General features: G+C 41.2%; 1 protein-coding gene across 1 annotated transcript; it reads right to left on the reverse strand.

The window, feature by feature from the left end:
• Positions 1-10772: 10772 nt before the first annotated feature.
• On the reverse strand, positions 10773-11768 carry LOC146619556 (olfactory receptor 51E2-like). Its single transcript, XM_085370563.1, has one exon. The coding sequence runs from the start codon at positions 11766-11768 to the stop codon at positions 10773-10775; it is 996 nt and encodes a 331-aa protein (XP_085226689.1).
• Positions 11769-20524: the final 8756 nt, after the last annotated feature.

Genomic DNA, 20524 nt, shown 5'->3' on the forward strand with positions numbered 1-20524 from the left:
TTTTGTTTTTTTATCTCATTCAAAAATTTTAACTTAAATTCAGTAATTATTTCATTTCAATGCATACATTCAGATTCAAGCATTCACACTGCAGTTTCTTCAGAAAATGCACTTTCTAGTTAGTGTGAATGCTTGAAAAGCATTCACAGTATTGTTCTTCTAATCTTTATTATTATTATATTTTATTTTTCCGTACGTTTTTTGAAAGCCTACTCCTTCAAAACCGTTCAACTTAGAAAAACCATTCAAACACCGTTAGATTCCTATTCTTTTGGACAACATTGCTTCTATTTTTCTCATTTTTAACATTTATATTTTTAATTTTATTCAACTTTTTTCAACAAAAATTTATAATGTATTTCAATGGGGAGACCCTTCAAATTCTCATTCAACTTCCTCCTCTTTAAACTGTATCTACTTCCACATACATTGACATAGAGCCACCATTCAAACTTTAAAACGAAGACAAGACATTCAACTATTCAACTTGTATTTATCTTTTCAATATCTATTATACTTTTTCTTCAGTTCCAGTTTAAGTTTCATGATGTTTTTTCACCCGTTTCAAAGTTTATAATGGGTGTGTATGGGACGGAATGTTGGGGCTAGAGTGAGACAGCTCAACTGCTAGAGTGAGAGGAGCAAAAAAATTTATCTTAAAATATTTTTTAAAACTGCTGCTGTGTCCGCAGCGTTTGCTCTACAGGAATGATTTTACCCTCAAAACGTAGCCATCGCTGTCCTCTTTCATCCAATGTGTTTACTATTGTCCTAGGTGTTATGGTTCTTTCGTAAATGTCACCAATGCACAGCCTCCTCCCTCCAACTCTTCCATAGACTCTAATGTTAAAATGGCTCAGAAGGTTCGTTTGAAAATCAGAAGAGCATGGTGTCTTTCCACTGTCACCACGTCCATATAATAAGCTCCACAGGCATGAAAACTGAGAATTTGGTAGACTAGACATTGCTGTCGCTCACGGTGAAAGAATTTTGTCAATACGACTTTTACTTTTCATTTGGGAGCGATTTGTTTCGGCCTGACTTTTCTGTTCATTTTAAGCAGCAAAAGTGAGGTGCATGTCTGTGTACGTGTGTATGGAGCCCTTGGGTGCAGTCACTATAGCAACCAGGCTCACACCTGCCTGCTTAACGAGCTCTGCCTGCCACTGTACCAAGATTCATCTTAAACACTTCTCTTTCAACTGCTGCTGTCTCCACAGTGTTACAGCCATCATTTTACCCTCAAAACGTCGCCATCGTTGTTCTCTTTCCAACATCTTGTCTTTCAAAGCTCAGAGATGTAAACTTTTTAAACTGTGTGGATCCAAGTGGAGGGATCACACTTTAGTCATTCAGTGATTCAAAGAATATGACCTTTTAATATTCTTTCAGATGTTTTCTGACTCTAAATGTTCTTTTCTCATTTCTTAGGTTTTTCTAATTTACAATTAAAACATTTTCAGCTTTTTTCCAACTTCTTCTTCTGTGTAACCTTCAGCTTTTAGCAGTTCAGCACTTTTGTTTTCAGGCAAAAACTTCTGTATTTTTCATCTCATTCAACATTTTTAACTTAAATTCAGCAATTAATTCATTTCAGCACATACATTCAGATTCAAGCATTCACACTGCAGTTTCTTCAGAAAATGCACTTTCTAGTTCTATTTTATTATTATCTATTCCGTACGTTTTTTGAAAGCCTACTCCTTCAAAACCGTTCAACTTAGAAAAACCATTCAAACATCGTTAGATTCCTATTATTTTGGACATGATTGCTTCTATTTTTCTCATTTTTAACATTTATATTTTTAATTTTATTCAACTTTATTCAACAAAAATTTCCCATGTATTTCAATGGGGAGACCCTTCAAATTCTCATTCAACTTACTCATTTTTAAACTCTTACTACTTCCACATACATTGACATAGAGCCACCATTCAAACTTTAAAACGAAGACAAGACATTCAACTATTCAACTTGTATTTATCTTTTCAATATCTATTATACTTTTTCTTCAGTTCCAGTTTAAGTTTCATGATGTTTTTTCACCCGTTTCAAAATTTATAATGGGTGTGTATGGGACGGAATGTTGGGGCTAGAGTGAGACAGCTCAACTGCTAGAGTGAGAGGAGCAAAAAAATTAATCTTAAAATCTTTTTTAAAACTGCTGCTGTGTCCGCAGCGTTTGCTCTACAGGTATGATTTTACCCTCAAAACGTAGCCATGGCTGTTCTCTTTCATCCAATGTGTTTACTATTGTCCTAGGTGTTACGGTTCTTTCATAAATGTCACCAATGCACAGCCTCCTCCCTCCAACTCTTCCATAGACTCTAATGTTAAAATGGCTCAGAAGGTTCGTTTGAAAATCAGAAGAGCATGGTGTCTTTACACTGTCACCACGTCCATATAATAAACTCCACAGGCATGAAAACTGAGAATTTGGTAGACTAGACATGGCTGTCGCTCACGGTGAAAGAATTTTGTCAGTACGACTTTTACTTTTCATTTGGGAACGATTTGTTTCGGCCTGACTTTTCTGTTCATTTTAAGCAGCAAAAGTGAGGCGCATGTCTGTGTACGTGTGTATGGAGCCATTGGGTGCGGTCACTATAGCAACCAGGCTCACACCTGCCTGCTTAACGAGCTCTGCCTGCCACTGTACCAAGATTCATCTTAAGCACTTCTCTTTCAACTGCTGCTGTGTCCACAGTGTTACAGCCATCATTTTACCCTCAAAACGTCGCCATTATTGTTCTCTTTCCAACATCTTGTCTTTCAAAGCTCAGACATTTAAACTTTTTAAACTGTGTGGATCCAAGTGGAGGGATCACATTTTAGTCATTCAGTGATTCAAAGAATATGACCTTTTAATATTCTTTCAGATGTTTTCTGACTCTAAATGTTCTTTTCTCATTTCTTAGGTTTTTCTAATTTACAATTAAAACATTTTCAGCTTTTTTCCAACTTCTTCTTCTGTGTAACCTTCAGCTTTTAGCAGTTCAGCACTTTTGTTTTCAGGTTAAATTCGGGTTTTTTTTATCTCATTCAAAATTTTTAACTTAAATTCAGTAATTATTTCATTTCAATGCATACATTCAGATTCAAGCATTCACACTGCAGTTTCTTCAGAAAATGCACTTTCTAGTTCTATTTTATTCTATTTTATTATTATGGATTCCGTACGTTTTTTGTAATCTATCTCCTTCAAAACCGTTCAACTTAGAAAAACCATTCAAACACCATTAGATTCCTATTCTTTTGGACATGACTGCTTCTATTTTTCTCATTTTTAACATTTATATTTTTAATTTTATTCAACTTTTTTCAACAAAAATTTCCCATGTATTTCAATGGGGAGACCCTTCAAATTCTCATTCAACTTCCTCCTCTTTAAACTGTATCTACTTCCACATACATTGACATAGAGCCACCATTCAAACTTTAAAACGAAGACAAGACATTGAACTATTCAACTTGTATTTATCTTTTCAATATCTATTATACTTTTTCTTCAGTTCCAGTTTAAGTTTCATGATGTTTTTTCACCCGTTTCAGAGTTTATAATGGGTGTGTATGGGACGGAATGTTGGGGCTAGAGTGAGACAGCTCAACTGCTAGAGTGAGAGGAGCAAAAAAAATTAATCTTAAAATCTTTTTTAAAACTGCTGCTGTGTCTGCAGCGTTTGCTCTATAGGTATGATTTTACCCTCAAAATGTAGCCATCGCTGTCCTCTTTCATCCAATGTGTTTACTATTGTACTAGGTGTTATGGTTCTTTCGTAAATGTCACCAATGCACAGCCTCCTCCCTCCAACTCTTCCATAGACTCTAATGTTAAAACGGCTCAGAAGGTTCGTTTGAAAATCAGAAGAGCATGGTGTTTTTACACTGTCACCACGTCCATATAATAAACTCCACAGGCATGAAAACTGAGAATTAGGTAGACTGGACATTGCTGCCGCTCACGGTGAAAGAATTTCGTCAATACGACCTATACTTTTCATTTGGGAGCGATTTGTTTCGGCCTGACTTTTCTGTTCATTTTAAGCAGCAAAAGTGAGGCGCATGTCTGTGTACGTGTGTATGGAGCCATTGGGTGCAGTCACTATAGCAACCAGGCTCACACCTGCCTGCTTAACGAGCTCTGCCTGCCACTCTGCCAAGATTCATCTTAAACACTTCTCTTTCAACTGCTGCTGTGTCCACAGTGTTACAGCCATCATTTTACCCTCAAAATGTCGCCATCATTGTTCTCTTTCTAACACTGTGTCTTTAAAAGCTCAGACATTTAAAATTTTTAAATGGTGTGGATCCAAGCGGAGGGATCACATTTTAGTCATTCAGTGATTCAAAGAATATGACCTTTTAATATTCTTTCAGATGTTTTCTGACTCTAAATGTTCTTTTCTCATTTCTTAGGTTTTTCTAATTTAAAATTAAAACATTTTCAGCTTTTTTCCAACTTCTTCTTCTGTGTAACCTTCAGCTTTTAGCAGTTCAGCACTTTTGTTTTCAGGTTAAATTCGGTTTTTTTTTTTATCTCATTCAAGATTTTTAACTTAAATTCAGTAATTAATTCATTTCAGTGCATACATTCAGATTCAAGCATTCACACTGCAGTTTCTTCAGAAAATGCACTTTCTAGTTATTATTATTATTATATTTTATTCTGTATTCCGTACGTTTTTTGTAATCCTACTCCTTCAAAACCGTTCAACTTAGAAAAACCATTCCAACACTGTTAGATTCCTATTCTTTTGGACAACACTGCTTCCATTTTTCATATTTTTAACATTTATATTTTTAATTTTATTCAACTTTATTCAACAAAAATTTATAATGTATTTCAATGGGGAGACCCTTCAAATCCTCATTCAACTTACTCATTTTTAAACTCTTACTACTTCCACATACATTGACATAGAGCCACCATTCAAACTTTAAAACGAAGACAAGACATTCAACTATTCAACTTGCATTTATCTTTTCAATATCTATTATACTTTTTCTTCAGTTCCAGTTTAAGTTTCATGATGTTTTTTCACCCGTTTCAGAGTTTATAATGGGTGTGTATGGGACGGAATGTTGGGGCTAGAGTGAGACAGCTCAACTGCTAGAGTGAGAGGAGCAAAAAAATTAATCTTAAAATCTTTTTTAAAACTGCTGCTGTGTCCACAGCGTTTGCTCTACAGGTATGATTTTACCCTCAAAACGTAGCCATGGCGGTCCTCTTTCATCCAATGTGTTTACTATTGTACTAGGTGTTATGGTTCTTTCATAAATGTCACCAATGCACAGCCTCCTCCCTCCAACTCTTCCATAGACTCTAATGTTAAAATGGCTCAGAAGGTTGGTTTGAAAATCAGAAGAGCATGGTGTCTTTACACTGTCACCACGTCCATATAATAAACTCCACAGGCATGAAAACTGAGAATTCAGTAGACTAGAAGCTGCTGTCGCTCACGGTGAAAGAATTTCGTCAATACGACTTTTACTTTTCATTTGGGAGCGATTTGTTTCGGCCTGACTTTTCTGTTCATTTTAAGCAGCAAAAGTGAGGCGCATGTCTGTGTACGTGTGTATGGAGCCATTGGGTGCGGTCACTATAGCAACCAGGCTCACACCTGCCTGCTTAACGAGCTCTGCCTGCCACTGTACCAAGATTCATCTTAAACACTTCTCTTTCAACTGCTGCTGTGTCCACAGTGTTACAGCCATCATTTTACCCTCAAATTGTCGCCATTATTGTTCTCTTTCCAACACCGTATCTTTCAAAGCTCAGGCATTTAAACTTTTTAAACTGTGTGGATCAAAGTGGAGGGATCACATTTGAGTCATTCAGTGATTCAAAGAATATGACCTTTTAATATTCATTCAGATGTTTTCTGACTCTAAATGTTCTTTTCTCATTTCTTAGGGTTTTCTAATTTACATTTAAAGCATTTTCAGTTTTTTTCCAACTCCTTCTTCTGTGTAACCTTCAGCTTTTAGCAGTTCAGCACCTTTGTTTTCAGGTTAAATTCGTTTTTTTTTTTTTTTGTTTTTTATCTCATTCAATATTTTTAACTCAAAATTCAGCAATTAATTCATTTCAGTGCATACATTCAGATTCAAGCATTCACACTGCAGTTTCTTCAGAAAATGCACTTTCTAGTTATTATTATTATTATATTTTATTCTGTATTCCGTACGTTTTTTGTAATCCTACTCCTTCAAAACCGTTCAACTTAGAAAAACCATTCCAACACCGTTAGATTCCTATTCTTTTGGACAACACTGCTTCCATTTTTCATATTTTTAACATTTATATTTTTAATTTTATTCAACTTTATTCAACAAAAATTTATAATGTATTTCAATGGGGAGACCCTTCAAATCCTCATTCAACTTACTCATTTTTAAACTCTTACTACTTCCACATACATTGACATAGAGCCACCATTCAAACTTTAAAACGAAGACAAGACATTCAACTATTCAACTTGCATTTATCTTTTCAATATCTATTATACTTTTTCTTCAGTTCCAGTTTAAGTTTCATGATGTTTTTTCACCCGTTTCAGAGTTTATAATGGGTGTGTATGGGACGGAATGTTGGGGCTAGAGTGAGACAGCTCAACTGCTAGAGTGAGAGGAGCAAAAAAATTAATCTTAAAATCTTTTTTAAAACTGCTGCTGTGTCCACAGCGTTTGCTCTACAGGTATGATTTTACCCTCAAAACGTAGCCATGGCGGTCCTCTTTCATCCAATGTGTTTACTATTGTACTAGGTGTTATGGTTCTTTCATAAATGTCACCAATGCACAGCCTCCTCCCTCCAACTCTTCCATAGACTAATGTTAAAATGGCTCAGAAGGTTGGTTTGAAAATCAGAAGAGCATGGTGTCTTTACACTGTCACCACGTCCATATAATAAGCTCCACAGGCATGAAAACTGAGAATTAGGTAGACTAGACATGGCTGTCGCTCACGGTGAAAGAATTTTGTCAGTACGACATGTACTTTTCATTTGGGAACGATTTGTTTCGGCCTGACTTTTCTGTTCATTTTAAGCAGCAAAAGTGAGGTGCATGTCTGTGTCGTGTGTATGGAGCCATTGGGTGCGGTCACTATAGCAACCAGGCTCACACCTGCCTGCTTAACAAGCTCTGCCTGCCACTGTACCAAGATTCATCTTAAACACTTCTCTTTCAACTGCTGCTGTGTCCACAGTGTTAAAGCCATCATTTTACCCTCAAAACGTCGCCATCGTTGTTCTCTTTCCAACATCTTGTCTTTCAAAGCTCAGACATTTAAACTTTTTAAACTGTGTGGATCCAAGTGGAGGGATCACATTTTAGTCATTCAGTGATTCAAACAATATGACCTTTTAATATTCTTTCAGATGTTTTCTGACTCTAAAAGTTCTTTTCTCATTTCTTAGGTTTTTCTAATTTACAATTAAAACATTTTCAGCTTTTTTCCAACTTCTTCTTCTGTGTAACCTTCAGCTTTTAGCAGTTCAGCACTTTTGTTTTCAGGTTAAATTCGGTTTTTTTTTTGTTTTTTTTTAATCTCATTCAATATTTTTAACTCAAAATTCAGCAATTAATTCATTTCAGTGCATACATTCAGATTCAAGCATTCACACTGCAGTTTCTTCAGAAAATGCACTTTCTAGTTATTATATTTTATTCTGTATTCCGTACGTTTTTTGTAATCCTACTCCTTCAAAACCGTTCAACTTAGAAAAACCATTCCAACACCGTTAGATTCCTATTCTTTTGGACAACACTGCTTCCATTTTTCATATTTTTAACATTTATATTTTTAATTTTATTCAACTTTATTCAACAAAAATTTATAATGTATTTCAATGGGGAGACCCTTCAAATCCTCATTCAACTTACTCATTTTTAAACTCTTACTACTTCCACATACATTGACATAGAGCCACCATTCAAACTTTAAAACGAAGACAAGACATTCAACTATTCAACTTGCATTTATCTTTTCAATATCTATTATACTTTTTCTTCAGTTCCAGTTTAAGTTTCATGATGTTTTTTCACCCGTTTCAAAATTTATAATGGGTGTGTATGGGACGGAATGTTGGGGCTAGAGTGAGACAGCTCAACTGCTAGAGTGAGAGGAGCAAAAAAATTAATCTTAAAATCTTTTTTAAAACTGCTGCTGTGTCCGCAGCGTTTGCTCTACAGGTATGATTTTACCCTCAAAACTTATCCATCGCTGTCCTCTTTCATCCAATGTGTTTACTATTGTACTAGGTGTTATGGTTCTTTCATAAATGTCACCAATGCACAGCCTCCTCCCTCCAACTCTTCCATAGACTCTAATGTTAAAACGGCTCAGAAGGTTCGTTTGAAAATCAGAAGAGCATGGTGTTTTTACACTGTCACCACGTCCATATAATAAACTCCACAGGCATGAAAACTGAGAATTAGGTAGACTGGACATTGCTGTCGCTCACGGTGAAAGAATTTTGTCAGTACGACATGTACTTTTCATTTGGGAGCGATTTGTTTCGGCCTGACTTTTCTGTTCATTTTAAGCAGCAAAAGTGAGGCGCATGTCTGTGTACGTGTGTATGGAGCCATTGGGTGCAGTCACTATAGCAACCAGGCTCACACCTGCCTGCTTAACGAGCTCTGCCTGCCACTCTGCCAAGATTCATCTTAAGCACTTCTCTTTCAACTGCTGCTGTGTCCACAGTGTTAAAGCCATCATTTTACCCTCAAAATGTCGCCATCGTTGTTCTCTTTCTAACACTGTGTCTTTAAAAGCTCAGACATTTAAAATTTTTAAATGGTGTGGATCCAAGCGGAGGGATCACATTTTAGTCATTCAGTGATTCAAAGAATATGAACTTTTAATATTCATTCAGATGTTTTCTGACTCTAAATGTTCTTTTCTCATTTCTTAGGGTTTTCTAATTTACATTTAAAACATTTTCAGTTTTTTTCCAACTTCTTCTTCTGTGTAACGTCCAGCTTTTAGCAGTTCAGCACCTTTGTTTTCAGGTTAAATTCGTTTTTTTTTTGTTTTGTTTTTTTATCTCATTCAATATTTTTAACTCAAAATTCAGCAATTAATTCATTTCAGTGCATGCATTCAGATTCAAGCATTCACACTGCAGTTTCTTCAGAAAATGCACTTTCTAGTTTATGTTGGAAGTGATAACAAAGCTGTATGTTTGAAATTTTTCAGAAATCTCCCAGTCAGAACATGCTATATCATGTTTAGGTGGAAACTAGCGAGCTAACTTCCTGCTAACTTCTAACTTCTTTAAATTGAATAAATTCTGTTTTCATGGATGCCTGGATGTTAAACTTAATTGCTACACCTGTTACACTTTTATTAAAGATGAAAGAATTTAGACAGTTTTTAACTCTCAGTGATGCTGCAGTGTTCGTTTGACTTTGGGACCTGAAGGACGGAGTTTAGGACCCAGATCACTCCACGAGGCTCCTGACTACAGTAGCCATAATGCTCCGACAATCCATCAAGCGGTGTGGCTTCGTAGCTTACCAAAGTTGTACTGAAACATTTTTGACATAGTTTTGAGCGCCGTGTACCACAAAAAATCAGTTTGAGGTCAGTAAGCACAACCAGAATTCATACATAAGGCGCACTGTCAATTTTTGAGAAAATTAAATAATTCTAAGAGCGCCTTATAGTGTGAAAAATACGGTACTTGTGCTAATGCCTAATGCTGGGTGTTCCATTTAAGGAAATGAATGAATGTGTTAATTGTAGAGATGCCTTTTAAAGAAGCTTTATAGTGATTCACCAAACAGCAAATGCTTTCGACAGCATGTCTGAATCCCTGAGCATTCATTAACAGTTAGACTTCAGATAACACGTCTTGCAGGAGGTTTTCAGACTCATGTATACCTTGCAGTCACAGTTTGATTTTTCTGCTGCATATCTGCGCTTAGGTCACAAGAGCAGCAGCAGCAAATACCTCACTCCCTGAAAAACTCCCACTCTTTTTTCATGTCATGGTCGTACTCTGCCTAAACATGCCAACTGTCCCATAAGCCCTTTATCCCTGATAGGTCTACTCCTTCACCATCACATTTCCCTTTACCTCCAGTGTTTACTGGTGGGGCTCTGCCATGACGTGCCCTAAACACCTTACAGCCATAGCCTCATTCAGTCACATCAGCAGTGGTGGTGTTGAATGTGGTCCATTCAGACTCGGTGTCCCTGGCCCCAATCAGAATAATGCTGCAAAAGTTTTGCAGGAGGTGAAGATCTCCACTCCAAGGCCCGTCCCAGATCCTCCCAGCACACTTTCATTTTTCATGGCTGTCTGGCATCCTCCTTAATACACCTAGTCCAGGTCAGAGACAGGTGAGTTGGCCATTGCATGTAGTAAAAAATGACAAAATCAACCAATGTTCATTATAGACCAACAGCACAGAAGTCCAGTAACAGAACAACACTTGGCCTCCAGCAAGCCCTTCCTCCCCATCAACAAGTTTCTCTGTTATTGCCAACATTAAAAAATGAGGTACCCCAACTGGACAACAGAGTTCCCAGGCGGGATATTTTCCAGCACCCAAGAACTCCCAAAAGCAAAAATTTGGTGCATATGAGCAGAACCCAGTTTCAAAGCAGCCGTCTATAATCTGAAACTCTGGGATGGTTCCAAGGTCCTGTTTCCACTTCAGAGTCTGAAACTACAGGCATTAGTTGTATAAAAAAAAGTATGTTTGCATAAAAGAGGTTCATGAAGATCATATAAACCAAACCCCACAGAAGAGGGGCTTCATGATTTTTCTTTTCCAGCAGACGAAACCTTCGCAGTCATTATTTTCTTTGCTCTGTTTTTGAAAATTCTCAGAAAGCTGTCACGGATTTCTTTGGTTCGTACTCCGTAGATGATAGGGTTGATTGTTGCTGGGAAAAGGATGTACATGAGTCCCATGGAATTGTTGATATCTGTTGGTATGGGGATGTTCAGGTTGTGAGAGAGGAAGGTGATGCTGCCCACCAGGTAAAAACACATCATAACAATGAGGTGAGTGCTGCAGGTGTGAAAAGCTTTCCTGCTGTCTTCACCGGCTGCTGCCGATCGCAAGACCACGCTCAGTATCTTCATATAGGAAAAGAAAATAATTGGTATGTCAGCTCCTACAAAGCAGATGATGACAGCAAGGCCAGCTGCACTGCTCCGGCTTGTGCTGTCACACGCCAGGCTGACCAGCGCCATGTGGTCGCAGTAGCAGTGCTGGATTACGTTGGAACCACAGAACTGCAGAGAACCTGCCAAACCTACGAGCGTCGCCATGATGGAGACGCTGCGCACCAGCGTGAAGAGCACTAGCCTCACCAGCATGGAGGAGTTAATTATTTCATTGTAGCGCAGTGGCCGGCAGATGGCGAAGTAGCGGTCCAGTGCCATTGCCAACAACAGGGTTGACTCCACTGAGGACAGGAAATGAATGAAGAACATTTGAGTCAAGCAGCCCACCAATGAAATCTCATTCCAGTCGAACAGAAAGCCAAGGAGCATGTTGGGGATGATGGTTGTCACAACCAGGATGTCAACAAAGCAGAGCGTGCAAATGAGGAGGTACATGGGGCTGTGCAGTCTCTCCACGCTGCAGATGACGTACACCAGCAGCGAGTTTCCGAGCAGCACCAACAGGTAGGAGGCGCTAAATGGCAGCGCCAACAGCCGGCGGTGTTTCTGCAGCGAGGGAAACCCTCGTAACACAAATGTGCAATGGGAGAAGTTTCTGCTTAGCGGTGCTTCCAACATGGCTCTGGCTTCACCTGCACAGAGACGGCCACACAGAAACAGTCAGCACCACCGTCGCCGAGAGGACACGGGGACTTATCCAAATGCAGTTCTTGCCTGCTAAAATTTTCCACTTCTTCCAAACACAATTACATTTTTAAGGCTGCTGAAAAGATTGCACACACAGTGAGCATACTTCATTTAAATTGGCGGTGGGCACCTCACCGCGCAGTCTGCCTTTACCGACATGTGTGAAAGAATCGGCTGTGCTTAAGTTCACTGAATTTTGGTGCTGTAACCGTAGCTGTAAAACAGTGCAGTATTTTTTTCTTTTAAACAGGTTTTTTTTGGTAAATAATGACCAAAAAAAAAAGGGATTTCTACATAAGTAGTTAGTGCATTGGTTCATCTGGAACTTTTGAAAATGTAAACGGAATACAAAGATTTTAAATCTCACAAACTCGTATTTTACTCACAATAGAACACAGAGGACATATTCCTGATATCTAATTTGATGGCAGCAACACGTCTCAGAGAAGTTAGGATGAGGCAACAAAAGGCCGGAAAAGTAAGAAACAGTGAGAGGAACATTTGATAACTAATTGGCAACAGGTCAGTGACAGGCCTGCAAAAAACTGCAATTTCAGAATAATGTTCTTCAGTTCCAAATTGTCTTTGAACGTCTCGTCATGCACAGGGACAAGGCCGATAACTGTGACCTGTACATTACAACATCAGTGCACGGGCTCAGGAACACTTCAAAAGAACCAGCGAGCAGCTCAGCGTGCAGGTTACTGCTCCATCACACAGAGATGAAGCCACGTGTGACCACGATGGAGAAACAGCACCATGTCCTCTGGACCAAAACTCCTTAAAACAGATCTGAGGTCAGACCCATCCAAACATGGAGGTCCTTAGACTGAAGAGGACGAAGCAGAGCCAGGACTGCTGAGCAGCTGGAATCCTCCATCAGACCATCACACACTGACGTTAGAGAGCAAACATGGACCTGTCCTACTTTTACAGATGTGCTGCTGCCATCACGTAAATAGAATAAAATATGGGTTTCTGAGATTTGCACATCGTTGCATTCTGTGTTTCACCTCAAATTAAACTAGTTTCTATTTTTAAATAGCTGATTAAAAGTACTCTGAGTACTTTGAGCAGAGGTGGGACCAAGTCATTGTTTTGCAAGTCTCAAGTAAGTCTCAAGTCTTTATCCTCAAGTCTCAAGTCAAGTCTCAAGTAATGTCAGGCAAGTCAGAGTCGAGTCTCAAGTCACTGGTGTAAAAGTCCGAGTCAAGTCACAAGTCTGAAACTTTGAATTTCAAGTCCTTTCGAGTCTTTAAAAAAAAAATGAAAAAAAGCATGTTGCAGTTATGCTAAATGTAAATATTAGACCATGTAATTTTAAATCTGTGTTTTTCTCAACACATGACAAAATAGTGAACTTAGAAAATATACACAAATTGTGAAATTGCACCTCTTTAAAATGCAGCTCAATTAAACCTAGCTCCAAGAATAATTTTCACCGACAGTTCTGAGATAAGCTGCATGTTATTCTTGGATGCGCTTGTAGGACCGGCTTTGAAATCGCATGACAAAAATATCATACACATTAAAAAAACTGCATCACCAACGTAGCCTGGACAACATTTGCTAGTTAGATGAAGTCAGCTATCTCATCGTAGCATATTTATATGCATATTTATAATTATACGGTTCTTGGAGTGAGTGCACACACTCATGAAGTTTAGTAACTTCAGGTCACTGCAACAAGCCCAGGTACAGTTTACCGACGGATGGGTACAGGACCTTGAAATGCACCGTGTAGAAAGTAAAGACCATCGTACGTATCATAAGTTTACCAGTCTCACAAATTGTCGTCATAAATACACATTCGTTAACCGTTTATTAATAGGACCTTTGAGCTCAACGGTAATTAATTAGTAGTGGAAATAATTTCTGGTACCCATCACAGAAATGTAGCAGTGACAATAATATTGTATGCTGTAATCGTACTGGGCAATTAGTGATACAAAAAACCTGTTTTATCCTGTGAATAAAAGTATATGTTTTTGTCAATGTACCATAATAACAGAAGCGAAACGCAATATTGTGTCAGGACAATTCACTATTTATGCACAATAAATAAAGGAGCATAGCGCGACAATTTCTGTTCAGCGCCAGACTTGCTTGTAACCTATATCACCAATTATGTTAAGAAAATGACGCATTAACTACAACAGCAGACTGACCTTTGTGTAAATGCTTGGAGCAGACTAACCTGTGAGCTGGAGTGTTCTGAGACGTTATATTTGATCTTTGAATGGCTGCAATCCAGGCCACCCGTCGCGTCTTTGTCACTTCGGAAACATGGCTCGAACAATTTCTCTTCAACGACGTAATCCGATAACAACCGATCTCTTTACCCGTCGGCTTCCCGTGGCTGTCATGCGACCGGCTATTGCAGTTAATAATACAACAGCTTCTTGACATTTTTGTGTTTCTTTTTATCGCTGTGTGACTGATTTTAATTGAAAGCCTGCGTGCGCTAGTACCTCTTGCCACGAGTTCCCAGAATCCTTTGCGGTTCTACCCGTGAATGACGTCACATTTTCAATCTCTATATAATATGCATGTTAAATTTTATATTTGGGGTAAAATATCAAGTCTTTTCAAGTAAACCGGTTCAAGTCCAATTCAAGTCCCAAGTCATTGGTGTAAAAGTCCAAGTCAAGTCACAAGTCTTACAACATTTTTTCAAGTCAAGTCTAAAGTCATAAAATTAATGACTCGAGTCTGACTCGAGTCCAAGTCATGTGACTCGAGTCCACACCTCTGACTTTGAGAACTGTCTCAGTGTTTGGACTCTAACCAAAATATTTTTTTAAATCCAAACACTGGTTTTAAAAAGCAAACAAAAGCGAGAAGAAAGAGAAAACAAGATCTTTCTTACCTGCAGCGCTGGTTTAACGTCAGGAAAAACCCGGTCTTTTCTCAAGTCATCTTATAGCCAGTTGCTCATGTCCCACTGAAAGGCTGACCTCAAACACAGCACCGCTGTGATTGGCTCAAAGCAGCTTGTGGCAGTGTAAAGGTCCCTGAGCCCATCGGTCTCCGGAGGTTTGTCAGGGTGTGGGTCTGTTAGGACAACGAGCAGAGACATGTGGGACAACCTGACGCGACTCTGAATCTGGTGATTTTTGTGCACACGCACTTCTGACGTGTTTTTCACTGAATACCAGATTCAGTTTTTTTTTTAAAACTCCAGCGCAATGTCTGTTTTATAAGGCCGATACATATTCTGATTCTCGTGTGATAAACACTGAGTTAACAAACTTTAAGTTAAGTTCCTAATCACATTTTATGTTTGCTAGCATGTGCAAAAATAAATAAATACTTAAATGTTCTTCAGAAAGAAAATAACTATTATATAAGTGATTATATCTTTCCTCCTACGATGAAAAGCTGCAGCGTGATATTATTTCCTGCTCTGATATTGAATTCAGAGGAGCGCAGATGTTTCCTCTGAGGTTTATCTAATTTGACTGTTGCTCCTTCCTTCAGGTATTTCATCTGTATATTTGTTCCCATTTTCCTTTTGAAGCTAATTGGTCCCGAGGTCAGTACAACAGAATTTGGCTTCCTTTGAGAAGAACACAGGGATTAATTATCGGGGCTGCTTAATTGGCTCTTTCTGTCACACTACTGGGAATCTCAGAGCTGCAGCTCTAATCAACACCGGCCTGAACACCATGTGATCATGCAGAGACCAAACATCAGAAAAATGAATAAGTTGACATATGAGCATAATGAAAGGCCAAAGATAGTTTGGATAGAGTTTGATGGCGTTAAGATGACTTTATTAAGACAAAAGACAAAACAACGATTTACCTGTTAGCATGCATCGAAAAATCAATAACCAAATATAACTTCAAGTTTATTAAAAATGATAACAGCTTAACATTAAATGGTTTTTCTACCAGAACCTCAAACAACAACATGCGATATTTGATGTGATCTGATGCTATGGTGTTCATTTCAGGACATCCTCAGGTCTCAGGAAAAACGCCATCTAAGCCATCTTATGTTTAGTGAAAGTATTAAAGTTCGCTGCTGTTTGGTTATTGTAGAACATCTGACTAATATTGTTCGTTAATGCTGCTTTCATATACCTGTTCCAAGTAGTACGCTGTGCACGCACGCAGTGAGACAGCGCGAAGGTGAGACCCGCCCCCCCGCGGGAGTGAAGTTGCTTACATGTAATGGCTGCTCGGTTACGTAGTAAAACAAAGCTTGCTAGTAATCACGAATCCAGAGTCATTACTGAACATAAAACATGGTGTCAGAAGTTGTGGTTTGGTCGTGTGCTACAGCCCTGCCGAGCTGTCAGGCTAACGTTTTCTCAGCACTTTGCGGACGAAGCAAACAACCAGCTAGCGTTGCTTGGCTATCGTAGCAAAGGCTATTAAGCATCAACGACCACGTCAGACGGATTCCATAGGCCAGAACCTTTGGTGTTCAGTGGAAACATCGCCGAGAAGTGGTGTGTATTCGAGCAGGAATACGACATATTCATAGCTGCTGCTCATTCCGATAAGGATGTTCGAACTAGAGCGTTCATCCTGCTAAACCTGGCCGGCTCTGAAGCCATCGAGCGGGAGTGCGCCTTCGTTTATGCACCTGCTGTGCACGTGGGGGAAGGAGAACACAGACGATTGGTGACTGAAGCAGAATCGAGAGAAGACCCGGAATGTCTCAAGTGCAAATTTCGGGAACTGTGTAATCCCCAAACAAACATAACAATGGAAAGGCACAAGTTTAACACCAGAAACCAACGACCAGATGAAACAATTGAGTCTTACGTGAGCGACTTGAAAAATAAGGCAGGCAGTTTCAGATTTGGCCAGCTTAAAGACGAGCTATCAGAGACAGACTCGTTTGTGGTATAAATAGTGACAGCATGAGAAAGCAACTGCTGCGCGACAGTGACCTAACTTTGAGCAAAGCAATTGAAATGTGCCAGATATTCGAGCAGACAGATCAACATACAAAACTCTAGCAGCTCCAAAACAAATTGTCACGGTCCGGGTCAGCGGCCGTGTGAAGAGTGGAAAGGAGGACTCAAATGATGATCCAAGATGGCGCGGCCACGTCCAGACGCCTTCCTGACCGCTCCGCTCCGACTATCCACTTTTCTTGTTTTTTACTTATTTTTTGCTCTGGTTTACATCCCAAAATCCTCTAGTCTTATAGTATATGACAGCGGATCACTTGTAAACATCGGTGCCAAGGTTGCACATCTAATCATGGACACTTTTAAACCTGACCCTTCCTGGCCGCCAGAGATTCTACGCGGCGCGGAGAACAACAAAGGACGGGCCGCTCATCCGAGGCGCAGAACAAAGAAGCGCCGGGGAAAACGCGCTGGTATTAGGAACAGACTGAGACAGCAGGCGCATCGCGCACCACTGCCCACAACCTCACCTGCAGTCAGCCTGGAATCCAGAGCCACACCACTGTGCCAGCCTCTCTCTTCACATGTTGCCTCCTGTGAGATTCCTGACACCCCTCCCCCACCCATCACCTTCACTCAATACCAGGTTGAGATGCAAATGAGGAGACTTCACTCAGGCAAGTCTGCTGGACCAGACGGAGTGAGTCCCCTTGTCCTCAAGGCCTGTGCCCCCCAGCTGTGTGGAGTCTTTCATAAACTGTTTATGCTGAGTCTGAGTCTGCAGAGGGTCCCGGTGATGTGGAAGACATCATGCCTCGTCCCTGTACCAAAGACGCCTCGTCCCAGTGGCCCCCAGGATTACAGGCCCGTGGCACTGACCTCCCACATCATGAAGACCCTGGAAAGGCTCATCCTGGACCAGCTGCGACCCATAGTAAGACCACATCTGGATCCCCTTCAGTTCGCTTATCAGCCTCGTCTCGGAACAGAGGACGCCATCATCTACCTGCTCAATCGTGTCTACACCCATCTGGACCAGCCGGCGAGCACTGTGAGGGTCATGTTTTTTGACTTTTCCAGTGCTTTCAACACCATCAGGCCGACCCTCCTGGGTGATAAGTTAGCAGCGATGCAGGTGGATGCTTCTCTGGTGTCCTGGATTGTTGATTACCTGACAGGAAGACCACAATATGTACGTCTCCCACAGTGTGTGTCTGACAAGGTGATTAGCAACACAGGGGCACCACAGGGGACTGTCCTCTCCCCCTTCCTCTTCACCCTCTACACCACAGACTTCAGCCACTGCACAGAGACCTGCCATCTTCAGAAGTTTTCTGATGACTCTGCGGTGGTTGGATGCATCAGCAGGGATGATGAGACAGAGTACCGGGCTGTGGTCGACTCCTTTGTCACGTGGTGTGAGCAGAATCATCTGCAGCTCAACGTGGCAAAGACCAAGGAACTGATCGTGGACTTCAGGAAGACCAGGAAACACTTGACCCCTGTTTCAATCCAGGGGGTCAGTGTTGACATTGTGGAGGACTATAAATACCTTGGAGTACACATTGACAATAAACTGGACTGGGCTAAAAACACACAGCACTTTACAGGAAGGGCCAGAGTCGTCTCTATTTTTTGAGGCGACTGAGGTCCTTCAACATCTGCCAGAAAATGCTGAGGATTTTCTATGAGTCTGTGGTGGCCAGTGCGATCCTCTATGCTGTTGCATGCTGGGGGAGCAGGCTGAGGGTCGCAGATGCCAACAGACTTAATAAACTGATCCGTAAGGCCAGCAATGTTGTGGGGATGGAGCTGGACTCCCTCAAGGTGGTGTCGGAGAGGCGGATGCTGTCCAAGATAAAGACAATGTTGGATAACACCTCCCACCCACTCCATGACATGTTGGTCAGTCACAGGAGCTCGTTCAGTGAGAGACTGAGATTACCGAAAAGCACCACTGAACGACACAGGAAATCATTCCTGCCTGTGGCCATCTCCCTGTACAACGCATCCACTTAACACACTGTTTGCTGCTACAACTACACATGTTTCTTTTCCAAATATTTATTTATAAGTGACTTATGTATGTATGTATGTATATATATGTATATATTGTACTATTCTTAGTTAGCGTATTGTCTGTCTTGTCTTAATGTTGGTTTAAAATGGAGCACTGTAACAAAAAATAATTTCCCCCAGGGATCAATAAAGTATTCTGATTCTGATTCTGATTCTGATTATCCTACTGGCCAATGTACAATCCATGGAGAACAAGCTCGATGACCTAAGAGCAAGGGTCACCTTCCAACGTGACATGAGGGACTGCAACATTCTGTGCTTCACGGAGACATGGCTGACCCCCACCGTGCCGGACCAGGCCGTAACTCAGTCGGATTCATTCTTTGTGCTCCGCGCGGACAGAACGGCAGAGTCGAACAAAACCAAAGGTGGAGGAGTGTGTTTCATGGTAAACAGAAAGTGGTGTGATGCCAGGAGTATTTCTACTCTCTCCAGCGGCTGCTCGCCACATCTGGAGTTCCTGAGCATTAAGTGCCGCCCTTTCTATCTGCCCCGTGAGTTCACCTCAGTCATCGCCACGGCGGTCTACATCCCACCCCAAGCGGACACAGGTATGGCTTTGTCCGAATTACATGATGTGCTGAGCTCGCTTCAAAACAAGGACCCGGGCGCAGCCCTCATTGTAGCAGGAGACTTTAACAAAGCGAACCTCAGACAAGTCATGCCAAACTTTTACCAGCATGTCTCGTGTCCAACGAGAGGGGATCGGATTTTGGATCACTGCTACACGCCATACAAGCAGGGCTACAAAGCTGTCTCACACCCGGCTTTTGGGAAGTCTGACCACAACGCCATCTTCCTCATTCCCCAGTATAAACAAAGCATACGGAGGGAAGACGTGACCACGAAGGAAGTAAAACGGTGGACTGCCCAATCAGAAGCTATGCTACAGGACGCACTCAACGACGTAGACTGGGACATGTTCAGAGCATGCGCAGTCGACATCAACGAGTTTACGGAAGTAGCAGTATGCTTCGTCAATATGCTAGCGGAGGAGATTATCCCCACTGCGAGAGTCACCACATTCCCAAACCAGAAACCGTGGATGGACAGATCGATCCGCACTGCAGTAAACGCCAGGACCGCCTCCTACAACGCGGGTCTCGCCACTGGCGATATGAGCGCCTACAAAGCGGCCTCATACGGCGCGCGGCGCGCGGTGAGAGATGCCAAACGCTGGTACCGGGAACGTGTGGAGTCCCGCTTCCACCAGGGCGACACACGGAGTATGTGGCACGGACTACGCACCATTACGGACTACAAAGCCAGGGACACTGCGCCGATCAATGCCGACTCTGCATTCACCAACGAGCTGAATCGGTTCTACGCCCATTTCGAGGTTAGCCAGGCGGCTAATGCTATCTACCGCCTGACTACCGAGGACAGTGACGTCATCAGCGAGAGACCGGTGACCAGCATCGCGGAGCATGACGTCCGAGCGGCACTGAGGAGAGTGAACACAAGGAAAGCGGCGGGGCCAGACGGCATCACCGGCCGTCTGCTGCGCTGCTGTGCTGACCAGCTAGCAGGTGTGTTCACTTACATCTTCAACGAGTCCCTGGCGAAGTCTGTGGTCCCCACATGCTTCAAAAGATCCACCATCATCCCTGTGCCCAAGAACAGCAAACCCTCATCCCTGAACGATTACCGGCCAGTTGCACTGACCTCGGTAGTAATGAAGGTGTTTGAGAGGCTGCTGAAGAACATCATCTCCTCCTCCATCCCAGACACCACAGAT

The sequence above is a fragment of the Diplotaxodon limnothrissa genome, linkage group LG14 (assembly GCF_057381915.1).
Source record: "Diplotaxodon limnothrissa isolate DT_005_m linkage group LG14, D_limnothrissa_male_GT1.1, whole genome shotgun sequence".
In the NCBI taxonomy this organism is placed as follows: domain Eukaryota; kingdom Metazoa; phylum Chordata; class Actinopteri; order Cichliformes; family Cichlidae; genus Diplotaxodon; species Diplotaxodon limnothrissa.